This window comes from Xyrauchen texanus, chromosome 12, assembly GCF_025860055.1.
Source record: "Xyrauchen texanus isolate HMW12.3.18 chromosome 12, RBS_HiC_50CHRs, whole genome shotgun sequence".
Classification (NCBI taxonomy): Eukaryota; Metazoa; Chordata; class Actinopteri; order Cypriniformes; family Catostomidae; genus Xyrauchen; species Xyrauchen texanus.
Genome location: NC_068287.1, coordinates 2,903,252 through 2,926,040, shown reverse-complemented (window position 1 = coordinate 2,926,040; position 22,789 = coordinate 2,903,252). Strand labels below are relative to the sequence as shown.

The 22,789-nt window shown below is 37.7% G+C and overlaps 1 protein-coding gene across 2 annotated transcripts in view; it reads right to left on the bottom strand.

Moving 5' to 3' along the window:
- Positions 1-22,789, bottom strand: part of LOC127653450 (serine/threonine-protein kinase/endoribonuclease IRE1-like) — a 58,455-nt gene that overhangs the window by 17,139 nt on the left and 18,527 nt on the right. For both annotated transcript variants that reach the window (XM_052140148.1, XM_052140146.1), the window contains exons 2-9: positions 19,099-19,219; positions 12,567-12,600; positions 11,763-11,835; positions 11,425-11,497; positions 3,233-3,355; positions 2,784-2,885; positions 2,430-2,691; positions 1,117-1,195 (exon numbers count right to left, since the gene is read on the bottom strand). In XM_052140148.1, coding sequence (XP_051996108.1) covers positions 1,117-1,195; positions 2,430-2,691; positions 2,784-2,885; positions 3,233-3,355; positions 11,425-11,497; positions 11,763-11,835; positions 12,567-12,600; positions 19,099-19,219 — 867 coding nt within the window. The remainder of the gene's footprint in view (positions 1-1,116; positions 1,196-2,429; positions 2,692-2,783; positions 2,886-3,232; positions 3,356-11,424; positions 11,498-11,762; positions 11,836-12,566; positions 12,601-19,098; positions 19,220-22,789) is intronic.

The following is a 22,789-nucleotide window of genomic DNA, read 5'->3' as shown; positions in this document are numbered from 1 at the left end:
CCTCGTGTTCTGCTGTTGGAAAGCAATATCGTATAAACGTCCCATCACCTTTGAAGGAAGTGTGGCAGGGCGGAGGGCAGGGCCATTTTTTGGCCCTGGCACAAAATGACCAACTAACATAATTTCACTAAGGCTGAGGAAGTTTGGAATGAACCACCACATCTTCACACGGTTCTACACCAGCACTGTAGAGAGCATAATACTGTAATAACAGTAAATACAAAAAAAAACTTTGCAAAACACAAAATGTATGTCACTGCCAGTACTTTTGGCCACAGCTGTACATATGATTTCAAATAAGCCTACAACATCAGCAAAACATCACATAAAATGAAAAAAACTCAAATCTATGATTGTTTGCTTAATAGGTCTGCAAGAAAGTCTCTTGCTGTTTACGTGGGCAGTACTTTACATTTTCTCTCACATAAAGTCTTATCACATCAAGGTTAGACTACTGCAACACACTGTACATTGGTCTCCTCCAAACAGCGGTATCCTGTCTACAGCTGGTTAAAAACGCAGCAGCTAGGCTTTTAACAGGGTCAGGATCACATTTCCCATTTTAGCATCTCTACAAAATTTCTACTCTGTGAAAGCATATTTATGATTTTTGTCAGACTCAGATCTGAGACATCTGATCTCGCGCCTCAATATATCAGTGAACTTCTACACCATTACTCCCAAACCAAAGTGCTCAGGTCTTCTGACCAACTTCTATTGAGGGTTCCTCGTTGCCCCTATAGATCTACGGGTGACGTGCCTTTTCTGTGATAGGTCCTAATCTATGGAATAGTCTCTCTTTCCATTTCAGCTTCATCATTAGCCATTTTTAAATCTTCTTTGAAAACATACTTTTATTCTGTAGCTTTAGAATAGACCACTGAATAGTTTAAAATGGATAAATATATGATGGTGTATTTAAATGTTTTTATTTTATTATATTTAACTTTATATCAATCTTTTTTTATATCACGCTGTCATTATTTAGTTATTTGTTTGATCAAAGCACTTTGGGTCAACTTCTGTTGTTTTTAAATGTGCTCTATAAATAAAGGTTGACTTGACTTCAGACCTTGCAAAGCTAAAATCATGTTTTAAAGGTGAAATATCACTTACCACAACAGTAACTCCATCATGCACCAGTGAGGGAGAAGCGTACAGGCCAGAGGAGTGTTTCCCAACATACAGAGTGGACCTGCAGAATAACAGCCACAAACAGCACATTAAACACATTTTGTTTTCAAAGTTATGTAGTTTATATGCTGAAATATTAACAATTCCTTGGCAAGCTAAATAGATCCAAGTATATGTTGCATTTGATGACTGATCATTATATTTTCAGATAATAATAAAAGTGATTTGCACTCAAAGTCTTTTGGATGAAGATAATGACACAATGAGTGCAGAGATATCTACAGTTATATGTGGAGTTTGATCTTACAGCAGTTAGTTTAATAAAGTGATCAGCTTAAATATCATGACACAACAGAGAGTTTCAGCTCAAAGCTGGTAAGCGTTAGGGAGTGAATCTGAACAGAAAATGCATCTCTGTATAATTATTTCTTCCCCACACTTAAAGGAAAAATGTAATAGTATCATATTTTTTTTAATGGCAGCAAAACAGAGACATCTCAGAGTAGAAAGACAATCAGAGTAGCCTCAAACAATTCTCCTCTAGTATCCCCGCTATTTGACGTGTGTGCTTAGTGAAAAACATTGTCACTCATCACATCACTGAGTGGAACATGAACAATACGGTCATGTCTGATAGATGGACAGACGTTTTCAGGTCGTAGAGTTTGTTTTATGCCTGCCTGGGACATCTGTATCTGTGGAGCGGGTGTTCTCATTAATGAACGCAGCATGGATGAAATAATGAAATCTTGACTCAGTGTAACAATCAAGAAGGCTTTTATGATTTTCGTACATCTCAATTTTGGACTGGACTACTCTGCATTTTATGATTTACTCTTGAAACACAAGTGCACACTGAGAAAAATTGCTGCCAAGGTGACAACAGATGCGGATGCATTCTCTACTTCGCATTGATCTGCGCCAAGGTAAGAATACATTAATTTGATGTTTGCGTGGAGGGGTCTGTCCCATTTTTCACAAGCTGAAATCTGGACACCCTAGGTACGGGTAGGTTTAGGGGTAGTGGTAGGGTTAGTGTTAAGGTTTGGGGTTATTTTAACAATGTAACTACAGAAGTAATTAAATGCAGGTACTGTAAATGTAAGTACAATGTAACAAATAAGTACATGGTATCAAATGCTTAAGTACAAGTAGTGAAAGACACCTAATATAAAGTGCTTGCTTTTTTTCTTTTGGTTTTGGGGTGAAATAGGACTCATGAAGTTCCTTGAAATAAATAAATGAATAAATAATAATTATTAGTTACTGGGCGTCTTGTTTGTAGTAGTGCTTACATCAGCTTATCTTTGGTCTTCTTCTCTCGGGGAAACGGATACTTCCATTGTGTTATGCGGCCCACCTCTCCTGACATGAAGGTGAGATAACGCAATGTTTCCACAGCGACATTAGTGTGTGGGATCTTGCGCAGTCCCTCGCGCTGCCAGATATAGATGGCAACCACAGGAGAGTCGTAGTTCTGCACCCACTGCACGTCACCGGACTCACTGTCCACCGTCACCACCAGACCGTCACTGTTTGACACAAAATGAGCCATATCTGCCAAACACACAAAATAATGTTATATATAAGTGCATTTGAAGAGGATGGAAGATGCATGTTGAAAATGGAAAACGTGGATGACGGCTCACTGTATTTGGTGTCGTCGTCAGGCAGGGTGAAGGCGTAGTCGGAGTAAGTGGCATTCCAGCGCAGCTCTCGGCTCTTGGTGTCGTACATGGTGATTGTGTACTCTGAGAAACATCAAGACCAACAACTTCATGATATTCACTTTTAGAAGACTTTTACACTTAGTAGAAAATGTGAGTTGTGCTTTCCCGTGCAAAAGTTGCAATCATGTTGCTGGTGTTGGATTTGAGGCAGAATTTGTATTCGTAGTACAAATGGCACAGGTTCAAAAAATAACCACGGAAATGTCTGGGTCGTAATGGTGCCAAACGTTTTGCAATAAAGTTTCCACCCAAGAGCTTTAAGCTAATTCCCATGAGCCCCTGCGTCTCCAGTTACAGTACGGTCATTCTCAATTCAGAGGGCATTTCAGATCTAAGGTCAGAACTCTAGGTACAGGTGTTGGTGTTACCTGTGCGGCCGAGGTAGAGTAGAGAGGATGAAGGGCAGAGCATCTCAGCATAGGAGGAGGTCAATGTTTGCTGCTTCTCTCCAGTCAACAGATCCACCACATACCACACATCCTGTTTCTTACCTACAAACAAACATAAATGATGACTCTGTATCAGTGTTGGGGAAGCTACTCTGAACTAAGCTACTGCAGATTGTCAAAGCATTAGACGTTTTAATTAGGGCTGTCAATTGAATAAAAATTTGTATCGAATTATTTACATGGTGTCTTGATTAATTAATCGCATATACAAATATTTGATGAGAAAGCCCCTCATATAACAATAATTCAATATATAATGATGAAATAATTATACATAGTTATTTTAAATATTTAAAAATTATATATATATATATATATATATATATATATATATATATATATATATATATATATATATATATATATATACATACATACACACACACAGTGGGGCAAAAAAGTATTTAGTCAGCCACCAATTGTGCAACTTCTCCCACTAAAAAAGATGAGAGGCCTGTAATTTTTATCATATGTACACTTCAACTATGAGAGACAAAATGAGAAAAAAAAAAATCCAGAAAATCACATTGTAGGATTTTTAATGAATTTATTTGCAAATTATGGGGGGAAATAAGTATTTGGTCACCTACAAATAAGCAAGATTTCTGGCTCACACAGACCTGTAACTTATTTTTTAAGAGGCTCCTCTGTCCTCCACTCATTACCTGTATTAATGGCACTTGTTATCAGTATAAAAGACACCTGTCCACAACCTCAAACAGTCACACTCCAAACTCCACCATGGCCAAGACCAAAGAGCTGTCAAAGGACACCAGAAACAAAATTGTAGACCTGCACCAGACTGGGAAGATTGAATCTGCAATAGGTAAGCAGCTTGGTGTGTGTTACGTTCCTGTGTTTGTCTGCCCTATGTTCTCTGTTTCACTAATCACGTTTATGTCACGTTTCCTTGTTGTCCGCTCCGTGTTTTCCGTTTCACCCGTCACCGATCCCGAACCATGTCAAGTTTTCCCTGTTGTCCGCCCTGAGTCTCACTGTCCGTGTGTGAAACTGCACTTCCCACAATTCCCGGATCACGCTCCCAGCCCTGATCACTGTGTTATTGTTCGCACCTGTCTGTTATTTTGTCATTACCTTGTCTGTTTATTTAAAACCCCGCTTTCTCCCCGTCCCTTTGTCAATCGTTATCGTTTCATGTTCGTGATTTTGCCCGTGAGTGCTTCATCCGTATTTGTGTTGCCGCCTTCTCTCGTGTTCGTTTTAGTTAACCCTGCCCTTCGTGGATGTTTGTCAACCTGTGTTCACTCGTGCGTTATTTTGTGTTTGAGTTTTCTTTTACCATTGTGGACTTTTCATTTGTTCCCGTGTTTGTGTTTCAGTTATTAATAAACCGCATTTAGATCCGAATTCCCTGTCTGCCCTCCTGATTTCTCCACAATCATTACAGTGTGAAGAAATCAACTGTGGGAGCAATTACTAGGAAATGGAAGACATACAAGACCACTGATAATATCCCTCGATCTGGGGCTCCACGCAAGATCTCACCCCGTGGGATCAAAATGATCACAAGAACGGTGAGCAAAAATCCCAGAACCACACAGGGGGACCTAGTGAATGACCTGCAGAGAGCTGGAACCAAAGTAACAAAGGCTACCATCAGTAACGCACTACGCCGCCAGGGACTCAAATCCTGCAGTGCCAGATGTGTCCCCCTGCTTAAGCCAGTACATGTCCAGGCCCGTCTGAAGTTTGCAAGAGAGCATTTGGATGATCCAGAAGAGGATTGGGAGAATGTCATATGGTCAGATGAAACCAAAATATAACTTTTTGGTAAAAACTCAACTCGTCGTGTTTGGAGGAGAAAGAATGCTGAGTTGCATCCAAAGAACACCATACCTACTTTGAAGCATGGGGGTGGAAACATCATGCTTTGGGGCTGTTTTTCTGCAAAGGGACCAGGACGACTGATCCGTGTAAAGGAAAGAATGAATGGGGCCATGTATCGTGAGATTTTGAGTGAAAACCTCCTTTCATCAGCAAGGGCATTGAAGATGAATCGTGGTTGGGTCTTTCATCATGACAATGATCCCAAACACACCGCACGGGCAACGAAGAAGTGGCTTCGTAAGAAGCATTTCAAGGTCCTGGAGTGGCCTAGCCAGTCTCCAGATCTCAACCCCATAGAAAATCTTTGGAGGGAGTTGAAAGTCCGTGTTGCCCAGCAACAGCCCCGAAACATCACTGCTCTAGAGGAGATCTGCATGGAGGAATGGGCCAAAATACCAGCAACAGTGTGTGAAAACCTTGTGAAGACTTACAGAAAACGTTTGACCTCTGTCATTGCCAACAAAGGGTATATAACAAAGTATTGAGATAAACTTTTGTTATTGACCAAATACATATTTTCCCCCATAATTTGCAATTAAATTCATTAAAAATCCTACAATGTGATTTTCTGGATTTTTTTTCCTCATTTTGGGGAAAAATGGGCCGAAAATGGAATTTTTTGTTTTGGCCGAAAGAGAAAAAAGGCCGAAACTATGAGCCGATATATATGCCTCCCCACCCCTCAGTGCTCAGGTTTCACTCTCGATCGATCTAATCATAATCACGGCACTACCAAGCAAAGGCCAATGTCAGCGGTGTGGAAATACTTAAAAGTAGTACCGCCACTCCCTATACGCATACTACACATTCTGCGTAGGGCACCAACTCCCTAGGAGGGTACCATCTTATCCTAGGAGGGCACCAGAAAGTCCACCAGGTGCCCGCCCTCGCACGTTATACATTATTCAATGACCCGAAAGCAGTTGCAGAACACAAACGATCGCTTCACGCTCATATTACGCGAACGCGACAATTCTCTTGACTACTGGGGCATGAACAAGGATCCCTTTCCACTGCTTGCGCCGACTGCACGCTGGTATTTATCTGCCCCAGCACCAGCACAGAGAGAGAGATAGAGAGAGAGACTATTCAGTGCAGCATCTCATGTTCTTGATGAGAAGAGGAACCGTCTCTCCTGCCAGAAAGATGAGCAAATTTTGTTCTTATTACTGTTGTTTTGAACAATAATTTCATATTAAAGTATAAATACGTTTACATAAACAGAATAGAGGCCCTCTGCCATTAAAATGACTGTGTAGCATATTTAAACTTATTGTATTTGCAAGATGCTAGCCTAGAGCTGCTAAGTTCATTACTTGACTGCAGTTTTACATATCATTAGAGTTTTCTAGAACGTTACATTTATTGGATAATTGGTAAAAACAAATATCTGTTAAATTTGGTTGTTAAAGAACTGAATAAAGAATAATATATTTAATATTGTTTTAATATATTTTCTGTACAATTTTGGTGTGTTACTTTCAATAAAAGTGAGATAATTTTATTGATTTGTAGTTTTTCAATTCAGATTAATTAAATTCATGAAATTAATTAAAAAGTATATTAAAAAGTTTTATATCATCACAAAGAGGAGGATCTCAGCTTAATAATGACACCTGATTGAGCTTCTAGTCCACTCAGAGGCCGAGGTATTCAATGAAACAACAATGGTGGTCCTTGAACAGAACATTAGACTGAATGTCTATGGACGAACACATCTGTGAGGGCTGAAACACATTAGAGCGCCACCTACATTTCAGATCTGTATATGGAATGTGATAGAGAAAAAAACATTTTTTCTAGTGCTTTCTGCCACGGAGTGGAAAAAAATGAGACTTATCAAAGTGAGGTAGAGTGAACAGAACCAGAATTACATGTTTACAAAGTTAGGACAAGGAAAACCCCCCTCATTATCATAAGATTAAAAACATACGCAATATTATTTATGAATAATATCAGTCTTCTATTTTTATTTGGGCAGTTCTCTGAAAACAAATGGGACAATTTTTTTTAATTAGTCCACAATATGTGTGAGTGGTGAGCTTTTACATTTGAGTGTGAAAAATTGTGGGCAGCAGCCCAAAACTGCACAAGAGTATAAGGGTTCATGTTCATTTCAACATGCATTATGAACTAACATGAATTAACACTCATAAAAATTAACAACAAGCTACTGTAAAATAATATTAAGTTAATGATTGTTAGTTCATCATGTTCCATTTACTAAAATTAAACCAAAATATACACTGGTGGCCAAAAGTTTGGAATAATGTACGATTTTGCTGTTTCAGAAGGAAATTGGTACTTTAATTCACCAAAGTGGCATTCAACTGATCACAAAGTATAGTCAGGACATTACTGATGTAAAAAACAGAACCATCACTATATCTAGACAGCAGCATCACTCCAACACCTTATCCTTGAGTAATCACCATAAATTGATCATTTGGTACTAGAGAATCAATTGCCATTATATCAAACACAACTGAAAGCTATCTGGTTCTTTAAATGAAGCTTAACATTGTCTTTGTGTTTGTTTGAGTTGCCACAGTATACAATAGACTGGCATGTATTAAGGTCAATATTTGGATAAAAATGGCTTAAAAGAAACTCGTCAGTCAATCATTGTTTTGAGGAATGAAGGCAATAAAATGCTTGAAAATGCCAAAAAACTGCAGATTTCATAGAAAGGTGTACACTACAGTCTTCAAAGACAAAGCACAACAGGCTCTAACAAGGACAGAAAGAGATGTGGAAGGCCAGATGTACAACTAAACAATAGGATAAGTACATCAGAGTCTCTAGTTTGAGAAATAGACTCCTCACATGTCCTCAGCTGACAGCTTCATTGAATTCTACCTGCTCAACACCAGTTTCATGTACAACAGTAAAGAGAAGAGCCTTATGGGAAGAATTGCAAAGAAAAAGCCACTTTTGAAACAGAAAAACAAAAAGAAAAGGTTAGAGTGGGCAAAGAAACACAGATATTGGACAACAGATAATTGGAAAAGAGTGTTATGGATCTTAACCCCATTGAGCTTTAGTGGGATCAATTAGACTGTAAGGTTTGTGAGAAGTGCCCGACAAGACAGCCACATGAAACGTCACTTGAGTATATGGACAAACTGAAAGCTAGAATGCCAAAGATCTGCAAAGCTGTCATTATTGCACATGGAGGATTTTTTAATGAGTTCTCTTTGAAGTAGTTTAAGAAGTTCTGAACATTTATTTCAAATTGTAATAGTACTTTTTCACGTTATTAATGTTCTGAATATACATTGTGATCAGATGAATGCCACTTTGATGAATACAAGTACCAATTTCTTTCCATAATAGCAAAATCTGTACATTATTCCAAACTGACTGGCCATCGGTGTATTTAAAAAATAAATAAATGTGCATTCATAAATGAGAATGGGTAACACTTTACAATAAGTTCCATTTGTGAACAGTTAAATCATTAGGTATCATGAATAAACAGTTAACAATATTTTTTTTACATCATTTATTAATCTCTGTTAACGTTACTTTATAAAAATACAACTGTACATTGTTAGCTCATGTTAGTTAATAATGCATTAATTATGTTAACAAATACAACTTTGGATTTTAAAAATGTACTATATTATGAATTTAATATTAACTACGATTAATAAATGGTTAATAAGTTGTTCAGTGTTGGTTAATGTTAACAATGGAACGTTATTGTAAAGTGTTACCAGAGAATAAGAATTTGTTAAACTATTGTAGTGAGAATTGGTAGAAAACATGCTTTGTACAATTGTAATGTCTTCAAAGAATTGGTCACCAAAAAAATTATGATTTAAAATTAATTAAATGTTTTTGCAGGAACACAATTTATCAATTTAAGGGTCTTTTTAACCCTTGTGCTTGTTGTTTACCCATGTGGACTCCCAACGTTGCCTTTTGCTCTTTAACCCATAAATTACAAAGAAAACTGATGCCGAATGGGAAAATTGTGTGTGTAAAAAGACACCCGCACATAACTACAAACAAACCACATGTTTACACTGGGAAACGAGTGTGGTTTTCAGTCAAACAGGTCATTTCCTGTGACTTACATCATCATATTCAACACAGTATGATTTAGAGCAAAGAACAATTTAAATTCTATTGCTTAACCATTGCTAAATCTCGTTAAGAGGGATTAACGTGTAATGGGATTAAGTCATTATTAACTCAGGTCTGTAGACTGATTTAATCACTAATTGGACTACTTCCCTGGGCAGGGTGGGTGTCATTATAGATGTAGCTATGCCTTGTTATTATGTCCCCCGATGTTTAAAGACTAGGAGTGGTACGGGCGTCTTCTTTTAGTGTTTGCAGTGAAATTAGAAAACAATCCCAAAATGCCCACCCACACAGCTGCCGTTAGGAACGGGTCAGTACAATCACCACAGTCTAGACACCATGACTGTGTCTGACAGGGAGTGTGAGGGGGTTGAATAAAAAAACAATACACTTTATTTATGTTTGACTGCCTATAACTTCAGAAGTATTGGTACTGGAGGATGGTTTTCGACTCAAACCATTGGCATAAAATGCTACAATCTACACCTACAGATCTGTGTAAAAATAAAATAATGATGCCACCTTTCCATGGTTATTTTCCAAAATCATAGGGGAATTTTTTTTTTCCAAAAACTCAGCATTCAGTAAATATTCATCCAAGGCATTTAATATTTTGGCTTTCATCACTAGCCCCTTTTGTATCGGTTACTGTTCTTCTTCCTTCTCTGACATGGAGTCTATGGTAGCCCATAGATCCGTAAGGTAAAAAGTTGTGAAATTTGGCACACTGGTAGGGGGGCGTTTCAACATTCCTCATGGCTAATTTAGAGCCTCTACCTCAAACCCTCTAGCGCCACCAAAGTTGCACTCATGTCTTTTGCTCATAACTTTTGAACTATACAGTGGTGCATGGTGGGTTGAATGGTAACAGTTACAATATCCAACTGACTAGATTTTCCTTAATTTAGAACTTTCCTCCTAGGCCGTATGTCCAATTTGCACAAAATTTGGCAAATATCATCTAGGGACACTCTAGGCAAATATTAAACAAATGGTTTTCAATTGGCCCAACTGATCGCAAATAACGCTTTAACGAATTCAATGGCGAGCTCGCCAAAGAGGTTGTAAAGCTATACAGTGCATCCAGAAAGTATTCACAGTGCTTATTCCAAAATGGATTAAATTCATTATTTTTTATTTATATAAAAATGTGGTTAATACTTTCCGGATGCAATGTATCTTAGTAATGCTTCAACGTATTGACACGAAACTTGGTATATGTCATAGCCATCATGTTCTGGAGGTATCTGAGCAGTTTTTGCACAGCGCCATCTTGACACAGGTTGAGAGATATGAAAAACTGCTATGTTTGCTTATACGTTCGGAGTAGTTTGGCTTAAAATTATGATACTGGTGTCTTAAGATTACTTGAGGCATACGGAGTCAAATGATTCCCAATAGACTTTTTCACACTCGTAAACGACGTAACGATTGCAGGGTAAACTTCGACAGTGGTGAATGGGAGATCACAGCAAATATTATTTTAATTTACCCATTTGCTCCAAGACCAAAAGAAAAAATCCACTATTACGTTTGAATGACTTTCCAGAAGAAGAAATAAATAGAGAGCGGTGGATTAAGACAGTCAGATGGGAGATGTCACTCTCTCAGCAGCTGTAATAGAAACTGTGGTAATTCATTTTTTGAAACTATAATTACAGGGTAATATAACAATAAACATAATGTTATAACTGTACAAACGTATAATACAAAAAAATTGCAAGACTTACACTGCTAAATAAGGCGGAAATGCATCAACACAGTCTTTTCTTAAAATCTTAATCAGTGATGTCCAAACATTTTGCAGCAATAATTTATGTATGCTTCTTCAGAAAAAGTATTAAACAAATAAAACATTTCAGCCAGTGAAGTTTCTGAAATTTGGTTGGTATAACTTGGAATAACCCATATCATTTAAAAAAGGCTCTTCAGCAATGACGCTGACTTTAAACAGAATTGAAACATTGTGAGATAATGTTTTGATATGCTCAAGATCCTAGACAGAAAAAAAAAAGTATGATGAGGACACTTTAACTAAATTGAGTCTTGGGGTTAAATGGGATTTTAGTTAATTCAATTGTGTGTACAAGCTTCAGATTTATTTTGGGCTGTTAAAATAAATAACATAATTGATAGGAAAAATCTTTAGGTCTCTAAATTTAGTGTCTTACCCATGTATAAGATGCCATCAGAACTGCGACAGGGTGAAGCTTGCACAAGCTCAGGTATAGTGAACGGCAGTTTCTGTAAAAACACCAAATCATGTTACTACTTCATCAAAATGTTTTCTTTTAGTGAAAAAATTTGAATCATATAGAGTTTTCTCTACTTCTGCTTGTCATTCTAATTTAGACTACAGTAAAATGTGGGTGTGTACTTCCAATGACCTCACTATAACCTGATAGTGCTCATATCTAACACCACTGTTACTAAAAATATCACAGCTAGCTTCCAGAGAAAGAGGAAGCAGCTCATGAGAATTCAAAAATGACCATGCTCTTGATCTCACCGTCAGCCCCTCATTGTTTTTCCCTCCAAGAGTGTACAGACTTCCATCATGAGGGTCCGGGAGAAACGCTGGCCTGTCAAAATAAAAGCCAGACACTCAGACACTGTTCAGGATTTTAGCCGTATTAATAGTGTTCACCCAAAAATAAAAATTGTCATCATTTAATCCCCTCATGTCCTTCCAATCCTGTTTGATGTCATCGTGGAACACAGAAAGAATCTTTACACAACTCTTTTCCCAAAAAAACTAAACAACAACCGTTCATAGAAACCACATTGATCAGGGTCCAAAAAGAAAGAAAAGCACCATAAATGTATGATAAAAGTAGTCCAAATGAGCTGTACGCTATATTCCAAGTCTTCTGAAGTCATAAGCTTTGTGTAAGCATAATATACAAATTTAAGCCGATTATCAGTTTATAGCAAATAATAACATTTTGGTCTGTTCATTACGAAAAGCTATTGTGTTACTTGAGAACACTTGAAATATAGCACACTAGATGTATGGACTACTTTTATAGTGCTCTTTTTGGTAATTTTGCAGCCAGGATATTCTTCAAAACATCTCCTTTAGTGTTGCACAGAAGAATGTCAAATGGGAACGTGAATAAAATGATGACAATTTCATATTTGAGTCAACTATTCTTTTAAAGTGAGAGTAAATCACAGATTTGATCAAGCGGTTCAGCGAGTGATATGAACAGGAAGAATCGTGCTCACTCAGCAATTTGCACAGTTCCTGTTGTTTGACTTTCTACAGGTGCAAAACGTACACAAGCACTCGTGTAAACAGTAAAATACTCACTCAGACACGTGTGTCGGGACTTGCAAAACAGGATCTGTGTCAGGAATGACAAAGTGTTTCCGTTAAGAGTTAAGAACACTATCACAGGCAAATGAAGGCTTGAGCAAACATAAAGACAAGACAAAGAAGAATATGAGCTGGCCGTCAAACCGGGAGCTAATGGACACAAGGATTAGAAGGAATATACAAGTCAAATCAGTTGACAACATTTATGAAATTTCTGAAAAATCAACTCATCTCTTTTTCTTTATTTATTTTATATATATATATATATATATATATATATATATATATATATATATATATATATATATATATATATATATATATATATAGAGAGAGAGAGAGAGAGAGAGAGAGAGAGAGCAAAAATCTAGGTTACAGTGAGACACTTACAATGGAAGTGATTGAGGCCAATTTTTGGAAGGCAGAAATTCAAAGCTTATAATTTTATAAAAGCACTTAACTTAAGTCTGCAGTTAAAACTTATGCATTATATGAGCTGTAAAGTTGTTTTAATGTTTTTTATGGTTGTTTTAAGGTTTATTCATGGCAACAAAGTAAAAAATTTTGAAAGGGTTATTAAGCAATTTCATTGTTAACACACATATTAAGTCTTATGGTCACACTTATGAGAGACACAGAGGAGCGCATAATCTCTCAAATGTGTTATGTTTTGTTTTCATATGTTTTTACATACGTTTACAGTATCTTTATCCTCTCCGTCTCTAACTGTTAATATTACCCCAATTACAACTGAAAATGGACACCTTGCACCTAAAACATTTTTAACAAATATCATGCAATTTTTAAGACAAGAATATCAAGACGTTTTCTCAGTGTTACTCCATATGACCTGAACAAAATGTGCCTTTACGTAATGCCAAAATACTGATATTTAATAACATGGTAAAAAAACAAAAAAAAAATCCAAACAGTCCAAAGGGGTTTTGTTTTTTTGTCACATCACAACAAAATGGCTACCTGCATGTTGGTTACACCACATGACTTCGATTTGGTGGACAAACCTTTTCAAATATTAATTTATATATATATATATATATATATATATATATATATATATATATATATATATATATATATATATATATATATACACACACACTCACCTAAAGGATTATTAGGAACACCTGTTCAATTTCTCATTAATGCAATTATCTAATCAACCAACCACATGGCAGTTGCTTCAATGCATTTAGGGGTGTGGTCCTGGTCAAGACAATCTCCTGAACTCCAAACTGAATGTCAGAATGGGAAAGAAAGGTGATTTAAGCAATTTTGAGCGTGGCATGGTTGTTGGTGCCAGACGGGCCGGTCTGAGTATTTCACAATCTGCTCAGTTACTGGGATTTTCACGCACAACCATTTCTAGGGTTTACAAAGAATGGTGTGAAAAGGAAAAACATCCAGTATGCGGCAGTCCTGTGGGCTGAAAATGCCTTGTTGATGCTAGAGGTCAGAGGAGAATGGGCCTACTGATTCAAGCTGATAGAAGAGCAACTTTGCCTGAAATAACCACTCGCTACAACCGAGGTATGCCACAAAGCATTTGTGAAGCCACAACACGCACAACCTTGAGGCGGATGGGCTACAACAGCAGAAGACCCCACCGGTACCACTCATCTCCACTACAAATAGGAAAAAGAGGCTACAATTTGCAAGAGCTCACCAAAATTGGACAGTTGAAGATTGGATAAATGTTGCCTGGTCTGATGAGTCTCGATTTCTGTTGAGACATTCAGATGGTAGAGTCAGAATTTGGCGTAAACAGAATGAGAACATGGATCCATCATGCCTTGTTACCACTGTACAGGCTGGTGGTGGTGGTGTAATGGTGTGGGGATGTTTTCTTGGCACACTTTAGGCCCCTTAGTGCCAATTGGGCATCGTTTAAATGCCACGGCCTACCTGAGCATTGTTTCTGACCATGTCCATCCCTTTATGGCCACCATGTACCCATCCTCTGATGGCTACTTCCAGCAGGATAATGCACCATGTCACAAAGCTCGAATCATTTCAAATTGGTTTCTTGAACATGACAATGAGTTCACTGTACTAAAATGGCCCCCACAGTCACCAGATCTCAACCCAATAGAGCATCTTTGGAATGTGGTGGAACGGAGCTTCGTGCCCTGGATGTGCATCCCACAAATCTCCATCAACTGCAAGATGCTATCCTATCAATATGGGCCAACATTTCTAAAGAATGCTTTCAGCACCTTGTTGAATCAATGCCACGTGAGAATTAAGGCAGTTCTGAAGGCTAAAGGGGGTCAAACACAGTATTAGTATGGTGTTCCTAATAATCCTTTAGGTGAGTGTGTGTATATATATATATATATATATATATATATATATATATATATATATATATATATATATATATATATATATATATATATATATATATATACAAATATTTTTCACTGCTTATTTTTCAACAAATAATAAAAACAATTATATACACTGGCGGCCAAAAGTTTGGAATAATGTACAGATTTATGTACATTTGAATTGGACCTTGGAGCAGTGGAAGGTCGCCTGGTCCGATGAGTCCAGTTTTCTTTTACATCACGTGGACAGCCGTGTACATGTGTGCTGTTTACCTGGGGAAGTGATGGCACCAGGATGCACAAATCAAAACTTTGGGACAAGCCAAGTCCAAGGCATTTGATTAGGGATGCAATGAACAAAATAAATAAATACAAATAAATGGACACTCTGTCAGCAAGCACTTGTAGCACCCCCTGATGTCGTAGACATAGCCAGAGTTTGTTTCATCGAGTTGAGCAAACACACCTGCAGAGCAGCACACTAAGTCAACCAATATGCTTGAATGTTACTACGGAGACTGCTGTATATCATCAATTACAGAGGTGGCTGGCACAACGAACACACAGACAGACATGTAGCCAATGTACTAAAAATCCAGGGAGTCGATTTGGTCGGAGAGATCAGGGAATTACTGCGAGAGATGTTGAACATGTCGGCAATGCTGACGATGGTCGTTGCTGACTTGGAGTATCTTGCTGTGATACGCCGATCGATTCAGCAGAATGTCCATATCATGGGAGTCCCGGAGGGAGTGGAGGGACAGAATATGGTGGAATTCCTGGATGGGCTCTTTCTGAGACTGCTCGACACACTAGGCCATCAACTGGAAATCGAGTGAACTCACAGGGTTCCAGCTTGGCGATCCGCAGAAGGAGGCAGGCCCCAATCAATTCTGGCCAAATTTCTGAGATCATCCGATAAAGATCTTGTGTTACGCAAGGCGAGGAGTAAAGAAAGGCTTTCTTGGAAGAACTGCAGCATTTTCTTGTTCACAGACTTTGTGAACTCGACAAGAGAGAAAAACGTGATCAATTCAAGGAATGCAAGAAACGTATACATCAATGGAAGGCCGCTATTGCACTGATATTTCCAGCCAAATTGAGAATAGATGCTAAGGATGGCTGTAAAACACTCACATGCCCACAGCAAGCGATGTCCTTCATAAAGTCAATTGAGTAAGTCATATTGTGGTACTCTCATTGCATTCGAATAGACCGGCTCACTGAACATTCGCTTGACTGTTTGAAGATTCTTCACGCTCTTTTTGTGCTGGTTCCGCCAAGCCGCTAAAGTTTATTTTGTAGAGCAACACACCTTCAGGACAGTTTTGTGGACGAATCTACATGCTCTTTGTGCTTATATCGGCTGGAGTTTATTTTGTGGAGTATTTCTGGAAACTCATTGAAGTAATTTACTTGTACTCATGTTGCAGCCGAATAGACCGGCTCACTCAACATTAGTTTGACTGTTTAAAGAATCTGCGCATTCTTTTTGTGCTGGTTCTGCCTATGGATGAATCTACATACTCTTTGTGTTTATTCTGCCTATTGGCTGGAGTTTGTTTATCTTTTGCTGTGTAATTCTTCTCACAAAATGTGTATAGAAACACCAGACTTGAGCAATCTGATGGCAAGGTTGTAGGGGGGCTTGAGTTTGGAGGGATGGACGCCAGTTGGCGTTTCATGCACGGGGTTAATGCACACGTTTTTATATATTTTTTCTAAGGGATGTTCAGGGTTTGATTGTTACACTAATGTTGGATGTGGTCTTTATGATCTTGTCTTTGACACACAATCTATTTTTTCTTATACTTCAAAATGTCAAATGTTAACATGAATGTATTGTCTCTCTCTCCATGTGGAATGTGAATTGGTTGGGGCACCCCAACCAATCTTAAGCATAATATGATATGACTGGGAAGTTTAATTTACAATGATTAACCAGTGAACCAATGTAATAACAGACGCAAAACTGCCGCAACTGTTTAGTGAATTTGATCCTCTGTGTCTTGTCTAACAGCAAAACATAGCATAATGGGCTCTAATTCTTTCTAATTCCATTTATATATCTTGTGACTTGTACATAATATCTTAATTCAACTGACGTGTGGTCAGAGGTGCGTGTATATCTGCTGTTTCACAAACACTTCAAATGTAGCTCACCCAATCACATTTTAGATTCAGAACTATCTGTTTGGTAGTGGAAAGGGCAGTAACTGTAGCTCCAAGCTTGGAGACTCACTCAACCTGTGCATCAGGTTTCTGAAAACACAGCAGGTGGATGAAATGCAAGCCGCTGCAGCCGTGTTAATATTGAGAACAGAGTGGCTAATGTGCCAATGATGGCAGATTCCATTCAATGCATGTTATTAACTGCAGAAGTGTAAGAGTGCTTTAACATTCATTGAATCTTTCTTCATTTGTTTTTTGTTTTGAGATGAAGCTCAAGTAGAAATAAACTGATGTTCCATGACTTCATGTGTGCACTGCTGTTGCTGGGTTAATGATTACTGAGACAATGTGTAAAGACTGCTCTTACACGCATGCTGGGAACAACACTGTCACCTCATGCCATAAATGCAGCACAAATGGTCTTTATGATCTTGTCTTTGACACACAATCTATTTTTTCTTATACTTCAAACCATGAACCATACTTCAAACCTTTGAAACCATGATTCTTCCACAGCAGCTATGACAGATGGTGTCAAATAATGTACCAAAGAGAAAACTGTCAAAACTGTAATCAAATGACATCATATTTGATTATTTTTATCACGTGAAGAACTTTTACACAGATCCTCACAGCTCAATCCAAAATACAACATTGGAGATTTTTTGTCAAATAAAGTGCTGCATCACAGATGTGAGATATTTATTGATTTATTATTATTATTTGTAGTAGTAGAAGTACAGTGAATATTATATCCCTATAAGTAGTGATATATTCTCTCGTCCTTTTTCCATTTAAATAGAGCTTATATATTGCCTGAAGCTTTTATTTTAGAGTGAAGCTCTTTCTGCTTCTGTGTGTTTTTGACGTTAGCTTCTAACCTCTGGAAAAGCTGGTTGCTACGTGACCTAATAGGATTATTAAACTGCAAAAGGCTGCCATTTAATTAAATAAATATGTAGTCTGTATGTGCTGCATACTACATATTGGATTAGCGCTCTGCTCACTGTCATCTGCTATAAACAGAGCAGACAATGCTCATGATGGGGTTTTAAAGCTGCTTGGTTTGACCAGCAGATGTCTTTTACATTCATACATTCTTAAAACAACATTGATTTACTTTTAAGCACACAGCACATGCAAACTTTTTATTTATCATCTCATTAAATCGCAGCTTTTGCGCTTTAATAATCCCACTAGGACACAATGTTAGTTTAATTTGTGCGCTAGGTCAGATGGTATCGCTTTTTGGTACTGGAGCATTTTTTACATTCACTGATTCTGATACCACTATAGGTATCGGGACATCCCTCATTTTTATAAAACTGATTCTAGCTCTAAATCCTGATGTATACACACCTTTGAACATGCATCAGTGGAATTTGATATGATAAAAAAAAATCTATGATTTAAAATATTTCAAGTGATGTAACCATCAAGTAAAAGGTATTAAAATACTTTCCTTGCAACTTGAATTCACATCAGTTTCTATATACAGTGTGTGTGTGTGTGCATATACACACATATATATATATATATATATTTTATTTTATTATATAAGATTTCTGTTCCAAACTATATGCCAGCCTTTATTTTTTCAAGACTTTTATTTACACCACTATATACAGTATATTTCTTGTCAACTACCCATATGCAAGTTGCTGTGTGTTACCACAGTTAAACCTTTGTGTGTTGTGTATAAAAACACCCTTTACCCTGGTAAATTCACTATAAAGTACAAACTCTTACGGTATGTTGCTTTAATACATTATTACACTTACATTACTTTTCTCTCATTTTTATTACACTAAAAAACTATGTCAAAATGAAATGGTGCCTAATTTTAGGGGACTGAAGTCTACTGTAGTATATTAGATAATAATACTAGACTCCTGCAGACAATAGTGAGCTGGTGTTGACTTTCACTGCAGTTTACCACTGAGCAATGTGTAATCTGAATTTATGATACACCTTGGAGCGGTCTTGTAGAAAAACATCTTGTGTACCTTCTTTCAGGGTCCATTTGATGGTTCCAGATCTCTTGCTGACGGCGTGCAGGTTTCCATCTAGTGTGGACACAAAGAGCAGACTCTCTGGTACAGACACCGTACTGCTTCTGCAGAAACCCTGCAAACACACACAACACAGCTTTACAACAGAACATGAGTTTACTTTAAGACACTTAATAGCAAGTAAACAAGACACCTGTCAGCAAAATTGTATTGTGTGAATCAAAAGAAATAGGCAATTCTGTATTGCTTGTATAGTTATTCACATAGACAGCTGCACTATTGTTTGAAGTTGAGTTATTTTCACTTTCCAAAAGCACACAAAATTGGACAATTCTTGGGCAAAATAATGCATCATGAGGAGCAGACTTTATGCCATAAATTTGCAAGGGCAATTCATTGGCCAATTAAATTTTGGCAACTGTACCATCATGGTTGCTTCACATAAATGTACATAATTCCTCCATGTATCAGTTCCAAAATCTAAAGACATCTTTGCATAAATGATGATGAAAGCCATGGATCAGTATTTACTGATGTGGCAGACAAGCCTCTCGTTCATCAGGAAAGGAGGAAGCAGGAAACGGATTAACAGTCAAAAGACTTTAATTCAACATAAAACACTGCACTGAAACATAACAAAAGCGCACACACAAAACACTGCTGTATGCGTCGCTCTCTCTCGCTCTGGCATCCCCGGCTCCTCTTTTTATCTCTCTCCTGCTGATTGGGCAACTCAGCGCTGGGTGTGAATCCTCTCGGCCCAGCCACGCCCTCCTCCTCGTCACAGTGTGTTGTATTACAGAATATTGTCAGATATCCAACTGCTCTTTCCCTTACCAGAGACAGGCCTCGGAGTAGGGATGGCTCAACATGGTCAATTTGTCATCCAACAACTGTCAGTTTCTTTCTCTCATGGTGCTTTAGCATGCTAAAACCCTTTGCAAACCAAATGTGAATTTCCACTGCAATTTCTCACCACTATTAACACCAGATCAAACATGATAGAAAAAATAATTTAGTTTCCGCGGAGGACTTTTGAAGTCTCATCAAGATCTTTCATCAGCAACCACACTTGGCCGCATATCATCAAGAAAAGTGATTGTAATCCTTTAGTGATTCTGTCACCAAGTGTATTTCTGGGGTCCTTCTACAGTACACTATCTAATAAAATCAGAAAGCAGAGGCAGAGCAGTCATAAATCCTTTACTCACTGAAAGCTGCAGTTGGACATACACATTCTATGGCAATAAATTCATAATAATAAACGTCTAAAGTGTAAAGTAACTCCACTCAATGAAATTGCTTGAAAATCACTATTACGATTGTTCATATTCACGCGGTACTCCTGCTGTTATTTTGGCAAGCTCCACATGACAGGGAATCAGAGAGAAAGCCGTTATGTCTGTCAACCTTTCATAATTCTGAATCGGCGAGTGTGTCACACCTCTGACTGAAGAGTGCAAAATCTCTGCAAAACAGTCTGTAAATGTGACACCCTCCGCCAAAATCGAGTTGTTTGAATTTGGCTAGTGACTATGAGCCCAGGCTGTAAAAACAGAACCTGAGGATCTCAAGACAAACATTTCCTAATTTAAATCCTTCCCTGACAAAGCATTTTAAAACTCATACTGATAAGAGAGCAAGACGCAATGGCCAAGCACCTTCACCTAAGGGGCTTTTGCAACCATCCAGTTTTCCTATGTAAACATGTGCTAGGCTAGACAAACGTCTTTGATCATTTTACCAAGTTTTGTTGTTTATTCAGCGTCTCGTGCAAGAGCTCTCTACTTTTTTTAAATGCCACGTAAAGTAAAAAAAACAACCTTTCCAAAGCCCTTGAGTCACCCGTGTTCTATTAAACTGTATTTGTTGTGCTCCATCTAGCCTTTTTAGCGCAAAAATTAAATCGGTCAGTCATCGTCAGTGCTTCGCACACATCCAAAATTCAAGTGCATAGTTTTAGCATTCGAATGTGCATTTTATCTTACATTTGCTCATTTTCGAATTTCAAATTTTGACTTAAAACCTGACTTCCAGACAGTTCAGACAGTATTTTTTGGCAGCGATCTGGCATCTTTTACTACATTAAGCGCATCTCTACTCATGCATTCACAGATGTACTGTCTGTAAACTACGCTGCAGGCTTTATCAAACATGTGATGATCAGGCCCACCCAATCTACCATACACTTCCACATCCTCATTTTTTTGATGCAGGGCAAAAAAGGGAAATACAAAAAACTATTTTAAAATAAATGTGACATGAGCAGGGCCATTGCAAAGATTATAATTGAGGGGGGACATTTATATCTGTATATATGCCCATTTTTTCGTGAGAAATCATTCTATTTGAACAGTTTGTTTCACCCTTGTGCAAAGTTGTAAATTTGACAACTTTATGACCAAGTAGAAGCCTGTGCCTAATGGCTGCTAAACAACCTTTTAGAGAACTTATCAGCTTTGCTCATGAATAGAAATTACATGATGTGGCATTTACCAAGTAGTCCTAACTTGTTTGCTGAAAAGCAGACGTTGGTAATTGTCTGCAATTCACAAGCAGCAAACTAGCACCTACTAGCACCTCTAAGTTGTTAGCACCAACTTCCCCCACCCCCTTATTACTGACATCCTGCTATTCTCATAATAAATTGCTCACAATGACAAATTAAGTAATATTTTTCTATATAAAAGATATAGATCTCACCAAATGTTTCTTCACCATTTTAATGAAATGTAAACGGCTCTCATTCTGCAAAAGAAACAACAACACTTCAACCAGGACTGGTTGTAAAATGCACAGCCATAAAAACCAAAACATTATTAACCCACATTACAAAGCCAAACTGGCAGTAATAATGTTCGCTGTCCTTTTCTGCATTTCGCAGCACCATTTTGTGGTCCATTCTACATAACGCGGCAGCTCATTTTAGCTTAGCAGTTGGGCAAGCTCGGTTCTCCCAACTGCCAGTCCGCCCCTAATCAGCCCCAAAGTGCATTGGCCAGATTACCAGTACAGCCCTTAATGCAACGCAAAATCAATGTAATGGGCAAAGTCTACATGTGCCGATCAATTTATTCTTAAGCTGTTTATGACCTTACCCCAGTTAAGGAAAACGTAAAGGAAATTTAACTCTTGAAAGCATTTTACACGCACACAAATTTAAAAGGTCACTTAACACACAAATTGACTAATTGCAAAATATTGGTCTTATTTGACAGAAACCCCCAAAATAGTTTATAAATGTATTTAACTATAAATGTATAAAAAATTATGCATGAATTATTGGATTTGTATAATATATATATATATATATATATATATATATATATATATATATATATATATATATATATATATATATACATATACATACACACACTCTCACCTAAAGGATTATTAGGAACACCAAACTAATACTGTGTTTGACCCCCTTTAGCCTTCAGAACTGCCTTAATTCTACGTGGCATTGATTCAACAAGGTGCTGAAAGCATTCTTTAGAAATGTTGGCCCATATTGATAGGATAGCATCTTGCAGTTGATGGAGATTTGTGGGATGCACATCCAGGGCACGAAGCTCCCGTTCAACCACATCCCAAAGATGCTCTATTGGGTTGAGATCTGGTGACTGTGGGGGCCATTTTAGTACAGTGAACTCATTGTCATGTTCAAGAAACCAATTTGAAA